This window comes from Meleagris gallopavo, chromosome 13 (assembly GCF_905368555.1).
Source record: "Meleagris gallopavo chromosome 13, MGAL_WU_HG_1.1, whole genome shotgun sequence".
Taxonomy (NCBI): domain Eukaryota; kingdom Metazoa; phylum Chordata; class Aves; order Galliformes; family Phasianidae; genus Meleagris; species Meleagris gallopavo.
In genome coordinates, this window is record NC_139416.1 from 9,488,613 (window position 1) to 9,508,356 (window position 19,744).

The 19,744-nt window shown below is 44.9% G+C and overlaps 1 protein-coding gene across 1 annotated transcript in view; it reads right to left on the reverse strand.

The window, feature by feature from the left end:
* Positions 1-19,744, reverse strand: part of SLC7A10 (solute carrier family 7 member 10) — a 34,216-nt gene that overhangs the window by 9,967 nt on the left and 4,505 nt on the right. The window contains exons 2-4 of the mRNA XM_085234750.1: positions 5,277-5,481; positions 816-967; positions 51-176 (exon numbers count right to left, since the gene is read on the reverse strand). Coding sequence (XP_085090876.1) covers positions 51-176; positions 816-967; positions 5,277-5,481 — 483 coding nt within the window. The remainder of the gene's footprint in view (positions 1-50; positions 177-815; positions 968-5,276; positions 5,482-19,744) is intronic.

Sequence of the window (19,744 nt, forward strand, 5' to 3'; positions counted from 1 at the left end):
CAAGTGTAGCAACAGTACCATACCCGTGTTGGAGCTGTCTCACAGAGTACCTTTAAAGATCTGTATGAAGCCCACAGTAATGATAAGGGCCAAGGCTAAGAGTTTTCCTGCTGTAAATATATCCTGAATGCGTGTTGCCCATCGGACGCTGGAGCTGTTCACCCAGGTCAGGAGTACTGGAGAGCAAAAGACTGAATTCAGTGAAATGAAATTATGTTTATTTAAGAACACACACAGCGCTGTAAAACATTGACTGCTGCATAGTTCCTGCGTGGCCATAATCGAAGAGAGGAGGGGACTGGCCTTGCCCTATGAGGTGCCCAGCTGCAGAGGAGCACCCATCACAGCTCTCCTCCTTGGGGCTCTGCTGCCTGGCTTCTCCAGCTCGAAGGGCTGTGCTTGCTCAGAATCTCAATCTGCTACCTGAACTGGGGTTTCAGCCTCCTTATGGGACACAGAGAATGTCTTCTTTCCCCGTGGCTCTGCTCCAGTCCCACCAGCTCTGTAAGTAATGAATGCAAAGCCAGTGGTGGTATGCACTTCATACATGCCTGCATTTGGGAATGTTAAAAGATGAGGAGGGCTTCAGGCAGCGGTAGGAAACCTGCTCTGGGTGAGCTCATCTGCCACCGCTGCCCAGGGATGAGCTGCAGCCTGCTGTGCTCCCTGCAGGCAGGTAGGGAGGGACTGGCCACCCCAGTGTGCAGGGCACACTCCTGCCTGCCTCTTGGGTTTTGGGGCCATCAGCCCAGCCTTGCTGAGTGATCCTTTGCAAAATGAGGCAAGCTTTGTGTGCACGAGAAGCAAATACTCACGTAAACACACCATGGAGAGGATCCTAGAGGCATTATAGGGGGGAATACAGTTAGGGAACACGGGCTGCAGGACATAGTTTGAGAAGGTCAGCGAGATGACAGCCAGACTCGTAGGGTACATAATAAGCACTGCACTCCAGAGCAGCAGAAACCTGAGAACACAAGAAAAAGCACAAGAAAGCTGGGCTAGGTGTGCTGGAGGAGAGTAATACACAATCAGCTGTGCTGCACTTTGGAAAATATCCAAGACATTGGGGTCAAGAGCTGTAATCTCAGTCATAGCCAGCAGTCACCCACTGTTGCTTTTCCTCATCCCTTTTCCCATGTTCCCAAGCACAATCTGGATTTCAATTTAAACATTTCTAAGTGAAATGCAGTTTAGGAATGTATCAAACAGTAAGGATTACAAGCATTGGGTACTCTGCTTTAGCCACTGTCAGAAATGACATTTCCAAATAAAACAACATAATTTCTGGATTATGCTGTGCTGCTCTCTTAAGGGGGCTGCTCACTCCCAGCATGCGTGCCTGCCTGCTGCCAGCCCCTTAAATTCAGCAGGGCTGGGATGTCCTTCCTGGTGCAGCTGCCCTGGATGCTAGCACTACTCCTGGTGCTCCTTGGCCATGGTGGTGAGTGCTTCTCAATACCTTCTTTGCCTTGCCTTGTTGTTTCTGAGAAGTATGGGGCAATCTGATGCTTTCCTTTCCTTATTGATTACAAGGAGTTAATTCAGTAAAAATTGCCATGGTGCAAACGTTCCCCAAATATCAGTACTGTTTGTTAAAGCCCAGTGCGTGTGTGTGAGACTCCTTTTTTGTTCTTAATGCTTTCTGTCATGGTTCAGAGTGGTTTTCTCTAGTAACTGGCTTGGCCATGCTATGCTGAAGGTGATGTTTCTGGGCTGGGACTGCTCCACAGATTCTGCTCACCTAGCTGGACACTGGGGACTCAGTAAGTCTTAAAGGCCAATACGGTCATTTGTACTATTATTCTGGGGGTGCTGGGTGAGTGTGAGGTCAGTGTGATTGCCCTGGAACAAGCCCTGCTGTGTGTTCCCCTGGGGAACAGGTGATGGGTTTTCTGGGCAGAACCCCCTGGTTCCTCCCTCTCAGCTTGTCTTCTCCAATGTGCTTTGTGTAGACCACAGAAATGAATCCAATTAAAAATATTCAGTGGGAAGAATGACTCTGAAAACTATTTCAGGCGAAATTGGCACTTGCTTCTATGTTGCAATATAAAGTGCATTAAAGTTGGTAGCTGCTAGAATATGTTTTAATGGGATTGTGAATAATTTAACAGATTTCTGACAGTCAATTTGTTTCATGCTGAATTGAAATACATGCAGGGCTGGTCACACCAATTAAATTAAATGCAGAATTTTAACAGAGGGTCGCAAAGTAATGCTGTCAAACAGAGGGCTGAGAAGAGATAGTATTAAAATAAAAGGAAGCCTGACTAAGACGTAGGCCCCGTGTTGTCTTATTTTTAGGTAAATCTTGCACAAAGCCTAATTTTGAGAAAGAGCTATTGTTGCTGGTTGCTCAGATCACATCGGTGCTGGGGCAGCACTGCTGTGACCTTGCTTTGTTCTTGTGGCTCAGCCCAGGTGCCTGCAGGCATGGCACATCCGTCTGTCTGGGGATGTCTGTCCTTGTGCTGTGCTGGTGGCAGGACGTGCTGTGTGCTATGGCTGATGGGCAGGAACAGGTCCTGATGCATTACCCAACCCTCTGGGCCCACTAAGTAACTGCTGCTTTTCAAGTACCACCTTTTAGTTGAATACTGTACAGGAAGAATTAAGAACAGGATTTCCCCAGCAAAAGACATCTCTTTTAGATCTGCTGTAATGAAGTACCGCAGTTTTGTCTGCAGGAGGTCTCAGCCCTAACTGCTGGATGCCCTTACCAGCAAAGTGCACCCAGCCTGAGGAGCTGGCTTGCAGGCTGTGCTTCTGTCAGGGCAATTCCCAGGGGCATGCAGAGGTGCTGGGAGCACAAAGCCCATTTCAGGCCAGGAAATGCCATGGCACCTGCAGGGTGATCTGGCCAGGCTGTTCAAATGGAGAGGGTGGAATTACTGCTCCCCAGGACTGTGTTCTCACACCTGCGGGTTTGGAGGCTGAACCCTTTTTGATGAGCTTTACCAATTACTCATTTACTGAACTCTGAGAACCTGAGAAGTTCTGTCTTCTCTCCCTGCTGACTGACAAGCTGACAGGTCTTTAGAAAAAGGCCCAAGAGCTGAATGTACAGAAAAAGGCAGATGTATCTGTTCTTGTGATTCTTCTGTTGGTGCTCAGGAAGTCGGAGTGCTTCAGTTTGCATGGGAAATCCGAGCTGCTGTGTGCAGCTGTGGGCTGGTGAGCAGCTCCTGCTTTGCATCTCCGAGCCAGTCCTGCTCTGCTGTGAGCTGCTGTGCAATCTGAGGGCCTCTGCTGTGCTGCACCTTCAGTCTGAGCAGTGACCACTGAACTTAATGACTGTCCTCCCATCAGTTTGGATGTGCGTTAAACAATGTTTCTAGATGTATTTTTTCCCTCATTTTACTAACACTCTGCAATAAGTGACAATTTGTTGTGGGATTTTTAGAAAGGTGTGGCATTCACGTGCAAGTGCAAATCAGTCCTGCACCAAAAACTGGATTTTATGCTGACATTTCTGCATTCTAATTATCTTACTTGTGGAAAGGAGTGAGCAGCATGGATTGATCTGGATCTCCAACAGTCCTGTGCAACCACGCTTTCAAATACATATTTGGGATGTGCTTGTGCTCCCCAAATGATGTCACACTAAATATAAAATATGGAATCAGAGCAGCCAATGAAAATGAAGTCCGAGTGTACTGTACTTGGGTGTCATTAACAAAGAAAAACAGTTTGAAATGGAAACTCTTATTCACACCATTTGATCACAGGAGAAGCTGAGTAGGCTTATGAGAGCTTGAGGTAGTTTGATCATTTTTAATATTATCCTAAGTTACTTGGAAACTTCAGATTTTGACAACAACAAAAGAAATACAGAAAGTTTTACTTGCAATTTGAATCAATATTTATCAAAGCTTTGGGGTAGAGTTCTTTGCTGACTTCAACACATAGTGATTTTATAGTAAGGACATATATTCAGTTATCAAGCAGCACTGGTAAAAGCTATACTGGTTGTATTTATCAAAAATACACAGAAATAGTGGCTTTTCCATGTAGCTTGATGTACTTGTTTTCTTCTGCAGAGATGTGTAGTAAGCTTATTTACTACTTTGGGTAGAGTTCTTTTTATGACCTGTAAGTATATATGTGTGTAAATGAACTGTGCTCAGTCATGCTGCTTCAGCAGCAGCATGTGGAGGGTTCCCTGCACCTCATTTGCTCATGTACAAGTGCTATTTAGGACCAAGATGACTTCTAACAGAAACTAAAAGCAGAAAGCCTGGCAGCAGCTGAGGTCTCTGTGAGAATAGTCCTCTCTTGTCTTGTCCTCCTCCTCTGGAAGGCTGACCTGAGGGCAGCCCTGCTATGTTTTGACTCTTTCCCATTGTCTCTGGGTCTTCATTCTGTTCTTCCAAAGGTGTTCCTGGACTTTCCTATTACTCAAGGGCCATGCTGCCCCCGAGCTGCCGTCCTGCCCCAGAGGCAGGTGCTGCAGCTGCATCCCTTCTGCAGAACCATTTCAGATGCAGTTATTGTATTTAATTTTTTGTAAACAAGGCACCTACACACTGCATGGACTCTTTGCTCACAAATTAATGAACTGGAAACAAGGTTCTGGTGCTCCTCTGCCAAGCTGTGAGTACAGGTGGGGAATCTAATTTTGCTTGTTGAATATACAATGAAACACACAGTAAAATATAAAGGATGACCTCTTCTCACTTCTCTCTTCTTCCCATAGCCCCACTACTCTGAGCTGTATATTTGAAGAGAAACCATTTCCTGATTTCTCTTTTGCATCCCTCCATTGCATTTACATGGCTGGTTGCTTTGTACAGCTGCAGCTGAGGAAGCGGAGCTGCAAGCTGGACCTGAGCCTGGGACGCTTCTGTGGGCAGACTTCTTCCCCAAGCAACTTTCTGAATTCTGCTGCAGGAAGGTCTTGCAACATAATGCCATAGAAATATTTGCTGCCTTCTGCACCAATAATTAATGGAGGGCTTTGGGTTATGGGGAGCAGCCCCAGACTGACATCCCTCAAACACTCTGTGCTGCCATACTGCTTGCACGCATGAACGTCATGTGGACATGCCATTGATTTTTATTGAGTTGGAGAGGAAAGTGAAAGCATCCTGCAGTCTGAAGGCAGAACTGGTAGTGCCACAAAGGGGCAAGTTGGTATTTTGAGTGAGAACAGAAGGGGTGACTTTGCAAAAGCAGATTATTTATGAATATTCTGTTTCTTCTAAGTCGGCTGTCTTTTCCTCACAGTACTGAATGTAAGCATGTATTCCAGTGACTCTGAGGAGGTGTGTACTTACCCAGCTAGCCCACCAAAGATCTCTGTGACGTAGGAATAGTCCCCTCCTGATTTGGGGATGGTAACTCCCAGCTCAGCGTAACACAGAGATCCCAGGGCAGCGACCCCGCCGCCGAGCACCCAAATAATGAGAGCCAGTCCCACCGAGCCAGTGTGCTCCAAAACTCCTTTCGGTGATATAAAGATCCCAGAACCAATGATGTTACCTGAAAGGGACAGAAAATTTGCAGTGGGATAAGTGAATGAGAAATTAACTTTATTTTTTAAAAGCAAATAAATCCAGCCTGTGCCCCTGCCCTGTCCCAGCCCTTCCTCACCAGGTTTTGCTTGCTTATATTTTATCTGATTAAGCCCCAGGGAAAAAGTCGCCACTGATCGGAAATCAAGCAGGTTAAGCACTTGGATCTGCTGAGGCACTTCAAGGATCTGTTGAACATCTATTTTTAGAACTTGTGGTTTTGTGGTGTGAGTTTGGGCTGCTTGAAAAGCTGCCTGCTGTCACTTCTCATGACCAATTTTTTGATTGAAAGGAGTTAAAACATGTCTGTGATAAAGATTTTAAGATGACAGTTAAAGATGAGGGTTCAGAGGCTTAACAAAAAAAAAAAAAAAAAAAAAAAAGTTGGGTTATTTGTAATTTAGGGGCTGAGATTGAAGATTGTGCTTGGAAAAGTCACTTAGAAGTCTGGAAATATTACAAATCTATTGACATTTTGTATTTGCAGCACATATGCTGTACAGACATTGCCCTCAGATTTTAAGGGGATCTGGTGGTGTGACAGCAACATGGGACAATGTGGGCTCTGTCCTTCTAGTTCTGTGCAGTCAATTGTGAGCTGAGGGAGTGCTGGCTGGAGCTTACTAAGTTTGCTTCCTCCTCTCTGCTTTATAAGTGGTTCTCAGCTCACAGTGGATAGTGCATTCCATAAGTGCATCCAGCTATTCCAAATTTTGCTGTATTTGGCGTCAGTTTTCTCCTTGCATTTCTGCAAGTAGTTCAGAGAGTGCAGCTCTCCCAGCTGGTTGTGCTTGTATGTAGCCATGGGTTTGGACAGTGTGCTGAGGCAGACACTCTATCTGTGGTTTGAAATGAAATTAGGGTAGAAAATAGACATCTCCTGCCACTGATAAGCAGATGGCTGCTTCCTGGAAAGAGTGGGAGGTGGGTGCAGCTGCTGGGAGCTCTGCAGCCAGCATAGTCCTGCTGGAGAACCCGGAGGGCTCCAGGCTTCAGGGGCAAAGAGCTGCTGTTGTGTGAGGGTTTCACCACAGGTAAACCATTCCTTGAGTATTAAAGTGTCAGCGTAGCCCTGAAACAGTGCACCAGAGAATCCAACTGCAGTAATACACGAATCACCTAAGATACATTCTTGGGATGATGCTGCTGGGCACTTGCTGTACCTTTCCTCTCAGCTGAGGTGTCAGCTTGTGGAAGGGCACTGCTCCTTGTGCTTCTCTTTTCAATGTTTTAATTGAATGCAGTTACAAAATGCTCCCAGGCAGCTGGAAGGAGCATTGTCCCAGCACAGCAATAAGGAAACAGTGGTGCAGATTAAAGAAACTGGTGCAGACACTCTACAAGTTGCAAAATCACTTTAAAAAGTGATGCTGACCAAACTTCTTCCCAACTTTTCATTTTAATCATTAAGCTTTGATACCCCTGTGCACTCATAAAAGAGTCCTTTTGTGGACAGAGGAAGATCACAATCATCTTCTCTTTAGATGAAAGCTGATGGTTGCAGTTGCCACTTGAAGAAATACACGAAACGTTACCAAACTTTGATTTAAACAGCAAAGTGAACCCCCCCATCCGGCTCCAGGGAGGGGTTGAGATGCAAGTCTGCCCCTTTGTGCCATGGGTTGTGTACAGAGAGATGGGGGTAGATAGGACAGCCTGGGAAGGAGCAGGGAGATGTATGAGGGAAATGCAACACCCAGCTTTTCCTGCCTTCTTGCCTTCCCCTCCAGAGAGCAAGGATAGCAGTGGGAGGAAGGCAGGAGGATGTGGCAGGCTGGGAACAAGGCAGAAGGAAAGGTGAGAGGCCAGGCCGGCTGCTTCCTCTTGCAGCGAGCTGCTCTGATGGCCAAGCAAGAGGATGTCCAAATTTAACTTCTGTGTAAATAACAGGGGGAGGGAGCCCTGCCTGTAAAGCACAATAGCACTGTAGAGCTAGTAGGCTTTAACTCCCTCCTTGGGACAGGACAACATGCTGCTCTGGCAGCCTTGGTGCTGAGCTCACAGAAGCTGTACGAAGGCTGAACAAGTCCAGCTGGGCTTCCATGTCAGTCCTGCTACCCAGAGCCCATGCATACTTTGGCTCTGCTTTGCTGCTCAGCAGCCATCAGGAGATGCGAGTGCCTGCCCTTCAGATAGCTCCGTGCAAGAGCTGCCACATCCACGTGTAATTCGTCACCTTGCCATTGTGCCACTATGTGTAGAAAGGAGAAAATCCCACTACAGCATGATATCCCCCAAACTAGTAATGGACAAGAAATTGAGAAAACATTCTGCTATCTGAGGCACCTGAGTGCTGGGGCAGCTTTCAGGCTGCCTTTGTGTCAGGTTCCCTCCATCTTCTCAGCTGCTCGGGTGCAATAAGATCTGTGATGGGCTGGAGGGTGGGGAGATGGAATCAGTGGCAGTGTTACTGGATGCCAGGCCCAGGAGAAAGAGGTGAGCGTTGGTGAGGTGCAGCCACAGAGACAAAGGGCAGCAGCCCGGTGTGGCAGTAATAAAGGGCAGACTAAATACTTAGCCAGAAGGCTGGTGGCTTGGTGTGTCTTCAGATGTATGTATTTGGCCTTTACTTAAATAAAGCCCCGATTCTCTGTGCTTTATGTTTCCACCTGAAGGAGTGGGCATCAGTCAGCACTGCGAGCACAGGGTGGCAGAGAGCTGCTGCTCGGCCTAAGGTGGCTGTGGGGAGGAGCAGTGCGTGGCACAGCATGGCCTCAAGTGCTGCCCTCCTGCCACGCTGGGGCTGCCAGTGCAGCCCTCCTTGTGCAGCGCTGCGCTATGCTGCAAGTTGGCAAATGTGATCTATTCGAGATTAATGCCTTCTGATGTAGCTATTGCAGGAGCAGGACGAGAAGGAACTGGTAGCCTTCTGGAGGCTCTTTCATGCAAACATTCACGATGTTTTTTGGTTAAATTAAGTAGTTTGTTGTTTTTAAAGTCTAACGTACTTCTTGAATGAGTATAAGGCAAAATTCAGTTCTGAACTCCTTATGGATTTACTATTTTGCTCATGCAACATGTGTGAAAGTCATATCAGCAGGAGTGGAAGTGCTACACCCCTTCTGACAACAAAATGTTCGTATGGCAGTGTGCCATGGCTGTGGCAATGTGCCTGGGAAGCACCTTCATTTTGCTCAGTGTAGGATGTGTTTAAAAATAGATATGGTAGAGATGGGGAAATGCTCAAAGAAGTGTCAGAAACTGCCTGATGAGAAGCAGAATTTTGAGGAGGTTTCACATAGTAGGATGGAAGATTTAGTAGTAAGACAAATGCTTTATCTACAAAGAGGTATTTCTAAGCAAAATTTGTTCAGCAAGAATTGAAGAGAATTTGGAGAGTAACTCCACAGCAGGAATGAAATTGGCTGTGCAGTGCAGGAGTTGCATTGCTGTGCCTGGGGGGTTGGGGATAATTTGTTTGTTTATTAGTTTCTTGCAACAAAGCTACCTATACAAACCTAGAGGAAACTAATGCTTAAATTACATGTATTCATTCCATGGCTCTGTCTATCTTAAAAAAGCATATAAAAATTCCTATTGGAAATAACACTGCCCCAACAAAACGGAGCTAAGCTACTGCATGAAACACCAGCTCTGTTCCAGAGGCTGAATGAAGAGCTTTCTGTGTGGACAGTGTCCTCCACCTCCAGATGGAGCCTTCAATGGGGCTAATGTGTTCACACACAGCACAACTCCGTGGGCAAAAGAGGTGGATACACACTTGTGTTGCTGCACACCTCAAGCATACTGCCTTCATCTCCATGTGCTGGCACAAACCTGCTCGCCCAGGCTCCAGCTCCATGTGATGCCATCGCAGGCTTACACAAGTTTCTAACCTTAAACATATCTCAGTTTTTGGCAGGACAGGAGTTATCTTCGATCCAGCACTGGATTCTGTAGTACTGCTATGTTCTATTTCAGACTATTTCACTTCACTCCCGAATTTTGTATTTTTCTTTTTTTTAAAGGCATGAAACATGAAGTTTCAAATTAAGAAGATTTTTCTAAAATGGACAAGAGGGTTAGGAATATCCCTCTTAAACAAAAACTGATGTTCTTATGGAATAACATCCCTTATAGAGTTATTGTGAAAGAAGAAAAGGCAGCGACACAGATACAAGAGCTGGCTAACTGAGATGCTGTGTATAGGAAAGAACGCATACTGCTGCAGCTGGCTATGAAGAGGTAATAGGATGTAGAAGAAAAAGAAGAACAAAAACATCCCATAATGTAGGAATTCATGCTTTTTAAAAAATATTGAGCAGTCTTTTTTCCCAGATGCACTTTGTATGCAGTGCTGCAATCTGCTGCTGGGGAGCTCTGCCCAAGCTGGCAGCTCAGCCTGTGCTTTGTGAGTGGCCCGCCTGGGCTGTGACCGAGGACGCTTGCTGGTGACACCGAGCCCAGCGCAGAACTGATGGAAACAAAACCACCATTGTAGCCCGGTCGTGAACTGTACGCGCTGCAGCTCGGCGTGATGGGGGGGATAGTGCTGAGTTCTCCAAACCACTGAAAGGAATTGCTCCTTGGTGGATAGCATTAGTGCTAGGGTTTCATGATGCCCCGTGATTTTAGGTAATATTTCTCCAAGTGCCTGGAGGGCATCCTTTCTGTGTTGGATGTGATTTCTGGGCACTGTGCTACGGGCTGCTGCTGCAGTGCCACACAGAAGGAACTAAAGCTTGCCAGTAGCTTGGAAGCAGCTCAGTCCCTCTGCCATCAGCCATGCTCCATCTCCACTGAACTCAGGAAGCAGTTCCTACTCCAGATCTTTTACTGAACAGAATGCTGAAGAGCCCGTCCTTCAGTCCTTCCTCTGAAAATACATGGCTTTGTTTGTGCCTGTAGTTCAGGTGCCGAGATCTGGGCTGGGAGGCACTCCCCAGAGCAGTCTGTTGTGCAGTGCAGGCGCTGCCCGTGGGCATGCACCCTCTGCAGATGTGTGCGTTCTGGAACTGCAGGACTGGCAGGCATCAGGGCATGGGACATTGCTGGAAAAGCCAATGCTGTAGCACGCTTCTGGCTTCTGAACTACTGGGAGTGCATTTGGGGTCAGGATTTGGTGTTTTTCAATGCAAATGTGGGGGTTGAAACTCATTTTTTAAACAAAATATGAATTCTCATTAAAATATTTCAAGAACTGCATGTGGAAAGAAAGCACTAAATATGACAGCGCTTGTGAGAAAATGCAGGGGTCTGGCAATACTTTGTGCCATCACTTTGAGAGCAAAGTCCTTAGGGTGCCTTCTATTTATCTGCAGCACACAATCCATGGAGACTGTAAAAATAATGGATCTCTAAGCCTGCTGAAAGTATTCGGCAGTTCTTTTGGAAAGGGCTTACTGGCTGTATGCAGAGACCTTAGTCCTGATAAAAACAGCAATTTCCTGTGTGGTAAGCAAAGAAAATATCACTCAGGCCTTTTTACTGCCTGTGCTTTCCATTACAGCTCCATGTTATATATCTGAAATTCTGAATGGGTCTGTAATATCAACTAGAAATTTGGATAAGCAGTTCTTTCATCTAGAAAGTGAAATATTATCTAGGAAAAAAGGAATTTAGTGCTTTTTTTTGCCTCAGTCAGATAAATCACTGTGCGACTCGTTCACTGAGGGTTTGCAGTAGGCAGCATTTCTGAAAAGCCACACACAGCCCAAAGCAGAAACCCGCCTGGACTCAGGCTTCCAGCGAGTGTGGTTTCTCACATCAGGAGGTTGCAGTGTTTGGTGTGGTCCCCAGCATGGCACAGCTTTAGCAGGTGGTCTGAATATGTGGATCTGGGTATCTTGACTAGGAAGGCAAAGACTTGAGATTACTGTTCAGATAGGGGAAAAAAAAAAAAAAAAAAAAAAAAAAAAAAAAAGCAGCTTAGATGAAATCAGGCTTTACAAGTGTATTAAATCCAAATGAAATCTGAGGTGGATGATGTCAGCAATGATGATGCTACATCCTATCATGAGTTATTTAGTTAGCAGAAAAGTGCTGCACTAAGCAGCCTTCAGTCCAGCTATTAGCTGCTAATTGGCTTTCAGGAGTTAAACATTCGTAATTGAGGACACTAAAAACTGGCTTGGATTGTCACTGTGTCTATCTGTGACCTTAGGATACGACACACCAGTGTGAGCAGCCAGGAGGTGACAGCACAGCTGGCGGTGCTGGTGCTAACCTGGCACTGTGCCACAGCTCTGTGGGCCTTGCTGAGCTCCAGGGAAAATCTATGCCAGGCCTGGCACAGGATGGCTGCGTCACCATGCTGGGACAGGTAAGGGGATGGCTGCACACAGGGTGCTGATGGTCTCCAGCATGGTACCACAGGTGCAGCTGTAACTCCAGAGGTTGTGCTCTCCTGCTGTGAAAATACAAGGAGTAAGTGATTCTGGATGCACCGAGCATTCAGGCTCAGAAAGTTACTAAAATACAGGGACGGCACAGAATTAAAAGCAGCAAATGCTCCCGTGTGCCTTGCCCTGAGCTCTAGTTGAGCACAAACTCAACTAGAGTTGAGTTTGAGTCAACTTGAGGTGACGTGGCAATGTTTGCAGTAGTTCATTTGATGGTCTTGAACATCTTTAAATAGTATGCAGAAAACTCTTAATGAAGAATGGATGAAGAATAAAAGAATCAACAGAGCTTGGCATTAAACTAATAACTGCTTAATTTCATGTGTGAGAAAAAGATTTAACTGCCATAATAGTGGAAAATGAATTATGGCTCCTCAGCTAATATGCTCGTAAAGGAACAAAATGAAAAATGGCCATAAAAATAACAGTGGTGATTTAACGTCTGCAGCGATCGGTATTTAAAAAATTAAATGATCTAAAAATCTGACTTCAGTTCAAATATTTATGCTAAAATTCCTAGCAAGTAAGAACATGACCAGTCACCACGAACTGCAATTCCAGCATTCCAAGTGGATTTTGCTGCATTAAGAATTCCTAATCTGATTATGTTACACCCAACTTTAAAGATTTTTAAAATTAGGCTACCCAAAATATTGACAAAAGTGTTTTCTTTAACTTGTCTCAGACCTATAAGGAAGATCACAGAATCACAGAATCACTGAGGTTGGAAAAGACCTACAAGATCATCCAGTCCAACCATCCACCTATCATCAATTAATTCTCAGTAAGCCATGTCCCTCAACACAATGTCCAAAAGTTCCTTGAACACCTCCAGGGTCGGTGACTCCACCACCTTCCTGGGCAAAGATATTTGCCTTTTTAGCACCAAAATGCGTGTCCAGCCTGCATGGACCTGAGGAAAGTTGTTCCTACAACAGAAAGCTCAGCAAAGAGTGGGGACCCCTTGGGCCACAACACCAGCACACTGTATGCAGAGGAACAGCAGCGTGTCAGTGGGTATCACTATTGCAGCAGTCACGGCCTCAGCTCACTTGTTCCTGCTGCTGTTTGCAAGGTGATTGCAGGGATCTTTCCCTTGAGAGGAAATATCTTGTCTTTGGTATTCTAAGCAAGTGTGAGACTGATTAAATTGCAAAGATGATGAGCGGAAATAGCAGTGGGTGCTACCTGTGTGTGCAGACAGCGCTGTGATGGTTTGGGTGTGCGTTAGGTGGCTGTGTCGCAATTAGAGAATTCATAATCTAGAGAAATGCAATCAAAGCAGTTCAGTGAGAACTCCCACCCTCAGCCCTCAGAGCAGTCAGTGAGTGGCTGTGGATGGCAGTGCTGCCTCTCCCTACGCCCTGGGAAAGGAGCTGGGGACAGCCTGGAGCTTCCCAGGATCTTTCATGGTTCGGGGCCTGCTGGGAAAGTTCTTTAAAAGCAGCAAGCTGCACATGTGGCCCCAGTTTATGCTGGATGAACTGTTTCACAAAGATTAGCTTAGAATTTCTTCTAGCAGTGGAATGCAGCCTTAAAGAAAAGCAACATTTGCTAAACCTGCAAGGTGCAGTTATGGGCTGCAGTGCTTTTCTGCTTACCCAAGTACTGCTGCATGCTGTACAAGGCTGACCATGCCCAAAGCACTAACAGTCCAACCTCTGCCAAGGTACTCAATGGCTTAAAACCAATCAGGTTAAAATTTCTGCCTTTGTGAGTAGGAGCACTCTTTTCTCTTTGTAAAATTAGCGATAATCTGTGCATTTTCTCATACAGAAGAGGGTTAAACAGGGAAAAACTTCATAGAGCAAGCTTTTAGGGCTGCTTTGTTAACATGGTCATTGCAAAGTGAGCTGCCACCTGAATGGTGTCCCAAGGAGCTGATGCTGCTGGTGTTGGGTACCTGCAGGAAGAGCACATCAGTACTGACTGACCTCACTGCAGAAGGTGTGAGGTGTGTTCTGATCAATGCAGTGCTTACAGCCAAATGCAAATCCCCCGATCCTGTTCTCTCCTGGCAAACATCATTAGGGATCTCTCCTGAGTATGCACATGGGCATCCACTGGATAAAATTGCCCATACTTACAAACAGCTCAGAGTAGCGTGGCCCAGGAAACGTGCACCTCCCCCTGCACAGGTTTTCAGGGCTGACCTGCACTGCAGTTGCTAAGTAGTGAGCTGGGGCCGGAATGTGGCATCTTTGGAGCAGGTGAGATAAAGAGGAGATGGGTAGGCTGCTTGTGCTTGGCTTTATTCTGATTCAAGTAATGCTGCTGTAATGTGTTTATATCAAAGGAGACGTTGCAGCCCGTATGATAGGATTTTTGTTGTTCTGAATTGAGAACTCCTTTTATTCTGCTAATCCTTTCACCGGCTGCAGGCTCTGTCTGCTCTTTTCAAGTGCACAGTCCACTGCTTTATTTCCTGCTCCTCTGTTCTGACTCTTGTACTTGGTCTGATTTCTCTACTTCCTTAACTTCTGACTTGTTCTCCTCTTCTCTTGCCAGTGTGGGATATGTGGGCTGCATTTCATTACCCTGGAGAGCAAATCTCAGCCTCCTGTGCCCTCATCTGTGTGCTGCAATGCTCACTACAGATAAGGGAGAAACACTGAGAAAAGCCTTTTCCTAGGAAGCAGGAGGCATTTTTGTGGGGATTTTCTCAAAGGAGTGACACAGGAGGAGCTCCAGATCACCACCAACCCAAAAGCAGCGTGCGTGATGGTAGGGCTGTGTGTCCATGCTGAACCAGCCACCTTTGGGCTTCACACTTCATTTTCCCTTTCCTGTTCCTGTACCTGAGCAGTGCTGCTGGCAGGGCAGAGCTTCCAGGTGGCAATGAGGGCTCCAATGGGAGCTGCAGGCAGCGTGGGGTGGTGGTGGCACTGCATCAATCTGACAGCCACACTGCAGCCCAATCTGCCCCTTGCCTTGCACACGTAGAATGTAGAGGGCCCCTGAAGCAAAGTGCTCCTTTGTGCTAAGTTCCAAAGAGAAATTGAACACGAGGCCTACCTTCGTGCTCTGGGAGAGGTGGAGAGAAAAACCGTCTCCTGTTCCTAAAATGTCTGGGTTGCCCTGGAAAGAACGTGCAGCACTGCACATGATGAGTAGTGCAGCCTTGTGCTGTGTCAGTTCTTGTTATCTGTCCTACCTTTGTTTTCTATGTTCTCTGGACCTCAGCAGCCCAACCTGCAATTTAACTGAAAGCAGCAGAGGTGTTGTCACATCTTTGCAGGCATGCTGCAGGAGGTGGGGGGTCTTCCCTCGGATGCAGTGCACCTGATCACCATCAGATAAATCCTGATTTTTAAGGAAAGCAACTGGTGGTGCAGCAAGGTTTCCCTGCAGCAGCTTGAGAGGCACATACCAGCCGTGCCCTGAGTTTAATGCTTGTCCCTCAGCTGGGAAATCCCACAGGCAGCTGTGCCTCTGGGACAGCTCCCGCAGTGCCCTCTGCAACTGTAATGATTTGTAGTATTTATCAAAAAGTAAAGCAATTAAAAAATGCTGCTCTACAGCTCACCAATCTAGCTGTAATAGCAGCCAAAGAGTTCAGCTGTGTCAGGGAATGCGGTGGGTCAGCTGAGGACAAGATGACAAACACAGCTTTCTGCCAGCCCGGACTCCTCAGTCCTGCTCATTCCAGTGGAAGAGACCCTCACACTGTAATTTGTGTCATGGAAAATGATGATTTTTTTTAATCTTGGTTCTTAGCTTGGAGCATAGCGAACAGATTAACTGAACAGTCTGGAAAATTGATCAGCAAATGCTGCCCAGCAGGAAAGCCTCTTCCTGTCTGTTCCTGTCCTCGCAGAAGTATCATCATTTGTCCGATTAGAAAGATGCACTAAAATGGCAGTGAAGTTCATGAGTTGCATGGTACACTCACACAAGGGCACAGAAGGAACTCTGTTAGATGGCACAGCAGAGGACGCAGCCTTGGAGCTGGCACCTGGCCCCCACCTCACTGCGGCACCTCCCTGCTTACCTTGCTGGGATCACTGCAGCTTTCTGCTAGGAACAGGCTGAGCGGGAATCTTCTTTAATCTCTACTGCCACTGCCTGGGCTCTGACACAAATGCTGTTTTGGGTGCAGATGTGAACAGGACCTGAGCAAAGTTTGCTGCTCTCACAGGGTTCACAGCTCTGTGATAGGACATTAGTCGGGTGCTCAAACTTACGTTCTGTCCATGAGTCTGTGTTAGCAAATTCTGCTGTGAGCTTCACTTATGATATTGTGCTCCTGACCTAAAGGATTCAGAAATCAGTGCTGTTTGTACCTTGACCTTATTTATTTTTAAATCTTTTAAGTATTTTTAGAAATAAATTTAAATAATTTTACTGATGAGAACTAGAAACTTGGCAGCTTTTCAGGAAACCCTTAAATATCTGCTGTCCTGGAATTTAAAGAAAATGCCAGATATCTTAATATGACCTCACCAATCAGCAATATTACTATATAATCTTCTGTTTTGCTTATGAATTCTGTATTATGAAAAGCTATGGCTACCTCTCAAAACTAAGCATCTTCAGAATCCGCAACCTTCACGGTGCTCATGAGGCCATTATACATCAGCTTGCTCTAGGCAGCTGACCAGCTGGATAAAAATGTTATCAGAAAAACTCCTCTCTTCCCCTCGAATATAAAAACTTGTTTCCAGGGTGTCTGGAGGACACAGAAACGTGGAAGTGAATTAGCTCAGTATCTCAGAGGACAGATTATAAGTATTTCCCACCTCCACTCTGCAGCCTGATGTACCTTATCCACCCAGGTGGATATACTCATGTACACTGTAGTCATGTACAGCCAACAGCAATGTGGCTAACAAGGGATTAATGTGCTTTGTATGTAGCTGCTTTAATTTGATTCAGGTCCAGACCTATGTGGCAGTAAAGACCTCAGCTCCTACTAGAGAGGCTTGGGACCTGTTAAAAAAAGGATCTTTAATCTTCCATTGAGAGCCTGAGCACTAAGGGGAGGCATTCCTTCTGTATGTACTGGTAGTATTTAGAGGATTTTGGTACCTTTTGTAATAGTCCGCTTAAATCTTAATGCGTTGCTTGGAAACCAGCCGTGTCCACAGCGAACAAACATGTAGACGTATCCTACTGCTCTCTGGCAGAGTTTACTATAAGAAATTGCTTTATTGCAACAAGATCTACTTACAGCAGTACAAAAAAGTAGTTTGTCAGCTTATTTTAAATTCCAATATTTAAATTCTGTCATAAAAACAGAAAGCCTTTCAAAGCTGAAGGCTAAGCATGTGAAGACATCACCCAGGGGCAATTACTTTTTTTTCCCTGTTCTTAGCATTTTTTAGCTATTTTTTAATTTTTTAATTTAGTTGAGTCTAAGTTCAGTGCTTAGAAGTAACAAGGTACTTTTTTGTGCTAACTATTACTATTATTATTTTCAAGACACTTGAGCTGATTAATTATGTTTCCAAAGTGTATGGCTGTTCAAGTTTTCAGACTGAAATTAAGAAAATACAAAATTAAAAAAAATAAATAACAATGAAACCTATAAGCACTTAGCAGAGGCCAAGGTCAGCACCACTTAAAAACCGCTTAAAAACCATCCTCCAGCCCCTTCCCATTTGGAAGGGTCAATCAACCATGAGTGGCACTCATTTTATCCAAGATTACTCTTTCATTTTGCCATTTTGCACTTATGAAGTCCTAAAACACTCTTTCTGAAATGGTTTGGTCTCCTCTGCATGGACATCAGAAATGTCTGCGTTGTTTGCAGTTAGTGATGAAGCAAGGCTTGAGCTCCCATGTTTCCAACTACCCGGGAGACAGGCCTGCTATCAGGCTTTCCTTGTGGAGCCTGAGCAGGAGTGATGATCTCACAGCACTATTATATGTAGTTCATATATATATTCATATATAGTATATAGACTATATCATTTAATTGTCCCATATAGTGCTTATATGCAGCACTATATGGGACTATTAAAATCCCATCCTAAATGGCACATGCTAACAGTTGTTTCTAACCTTACTGCTCATCCCTGATTATCTGACCCAGAGTTAATGTAGCATTACTAATGTATCTGTGACTTGTCCAGTGTCACAGGTGAATTAGAAGTTCTGTGGCAGGCAGCCCTGTGACACACACCAATATAGGTCATATAGTATTAGGGATTTTATTTCTCTGACCCAGTATATTCAATCAAAGAATGAGAATTTTTCTTAACTTGATTTTTTCTGGCTTTTGTGACAATAGATAAGGTCCTTTTATTGTTTAAACACATTTTTTGTGGTTTATTATATTAAGATGTTTGGCCTGATCTAGATTATGTGGCTTCATGAAACTGATGAAAGACCTATTGTTCTTCTCAGCAGAAAAACTGCCCCTCAACCTGACTGCAGACGTATTTCAGGGGTAGCCTTTCTGAAGCCTTACTGATTTCTAATGCTATACTTCACACTACTGGATTTAAAGCCCCATTTTGATATGCAATTCCAGCAGTACTTAAGGATTAAAAAAACAAAACAAACTGACTTGTCAAATTTCGGAAAAGTTTATTTTTCCATAAGCTTTGGTACTATTCTAAAGAAAGCTTAAAAGAACAGTGGTTCAGCTGCATGGGTTACTCCATTACTCGGTGATACAGACAAACCTCACCAGTACATGCTTCTCCACCTTTCTTTCTCTGAAATCCAGTGAATTTGCCCCGTTGTCTAAAAGAGATGAGGAAGCATGTCCAGGTGCAAGAATTTAGTCAGTTCAATTTAACACCAGAGTGGGCCATTCATTACCTGAAATAGGAATAACAGAACCTACAAGTTCCTGAAGATTAGAACAGTTAGTGAGATCCATTCCTCTAATCTTGCTTTTCAGCCCCAACTTACAGAGGTCAGTGCCAGAACAACAAGGCAGGAGAATAAACTAATACTACCTAAAGAGATTTTGTTGAGGCTGGCATGTGAAGAGAAAGGAATTTACCATTATATGTGGCTTTCTTCTGCAGGAGAGCAGAGCTTGCATATTCTCTATGCTTCCTCCCTATAGAGGTATACAGGCATCTAAAAAGGAATTAGAATGCTGAGATGCTCAGTCCTTGTTGGATCACCGGCTCCCTGCTCTTTTCTACGGAACATCTACTAAAGAAGTCTTAGGAAGACTTCTGGGTTTTTCGGGACCAATACTAAAACCAACGCTGTAGGATGTTTTATATCTGGGGCACTTCAGCACTGACAAATGCCTTCTCATTTTATCATGCTGCAATCAAGATGACAAAAAGTGTGGCAGCTAGTAGAAACTGCCCCGCAGCCCAACAAAAACAGGGTCTTGAAAGGAAAAGTTTGGCACACAAAAAGCTCCAAACACAAAAAAGCTAAACCTCCACCAAACCATTTCTGCTCGTTGTGAGCCTGCCAAAGCAGAGCAGACTTTCTCAACAGAAAAGGCTACATTATGCTAGAAGGAAATGAGCTGCAAGGCACAGGAAAAGGGAACGGGAGTGGAGATTTATGGCACCACTGAAAGCAGGCACTGTACTGCCAGATCAGGAGTAAGACACTACCAAAGGATGCTACCTCTGTTTTTTTGTCTATCAAGGAAGAAGGAGAGTTTGTGTTGCAGGATATCTGCACTACTGACATCCATAACAAAGCTCATTGCTTCAGCTTTCTGATCACAATGGCTATGTTCAGCCTAATCAGATTTTTCCACTTTTTCAGAAAAACACAAGAGGGAAAAAACACTTAAATTCCAACCACTAAATACAAACCAATAAACATTGCCAAATATTAAATAGGAAACAGAATCGTTACAAATGTTCTAAGTTTTGTTTAAGCATTGATGATTTCCTAAAGTACAAACTTTAGGGTTTATTTTTTGTTTTGTTTTGTTTTTTTAAAGTCACCGTGTCCTGCTAC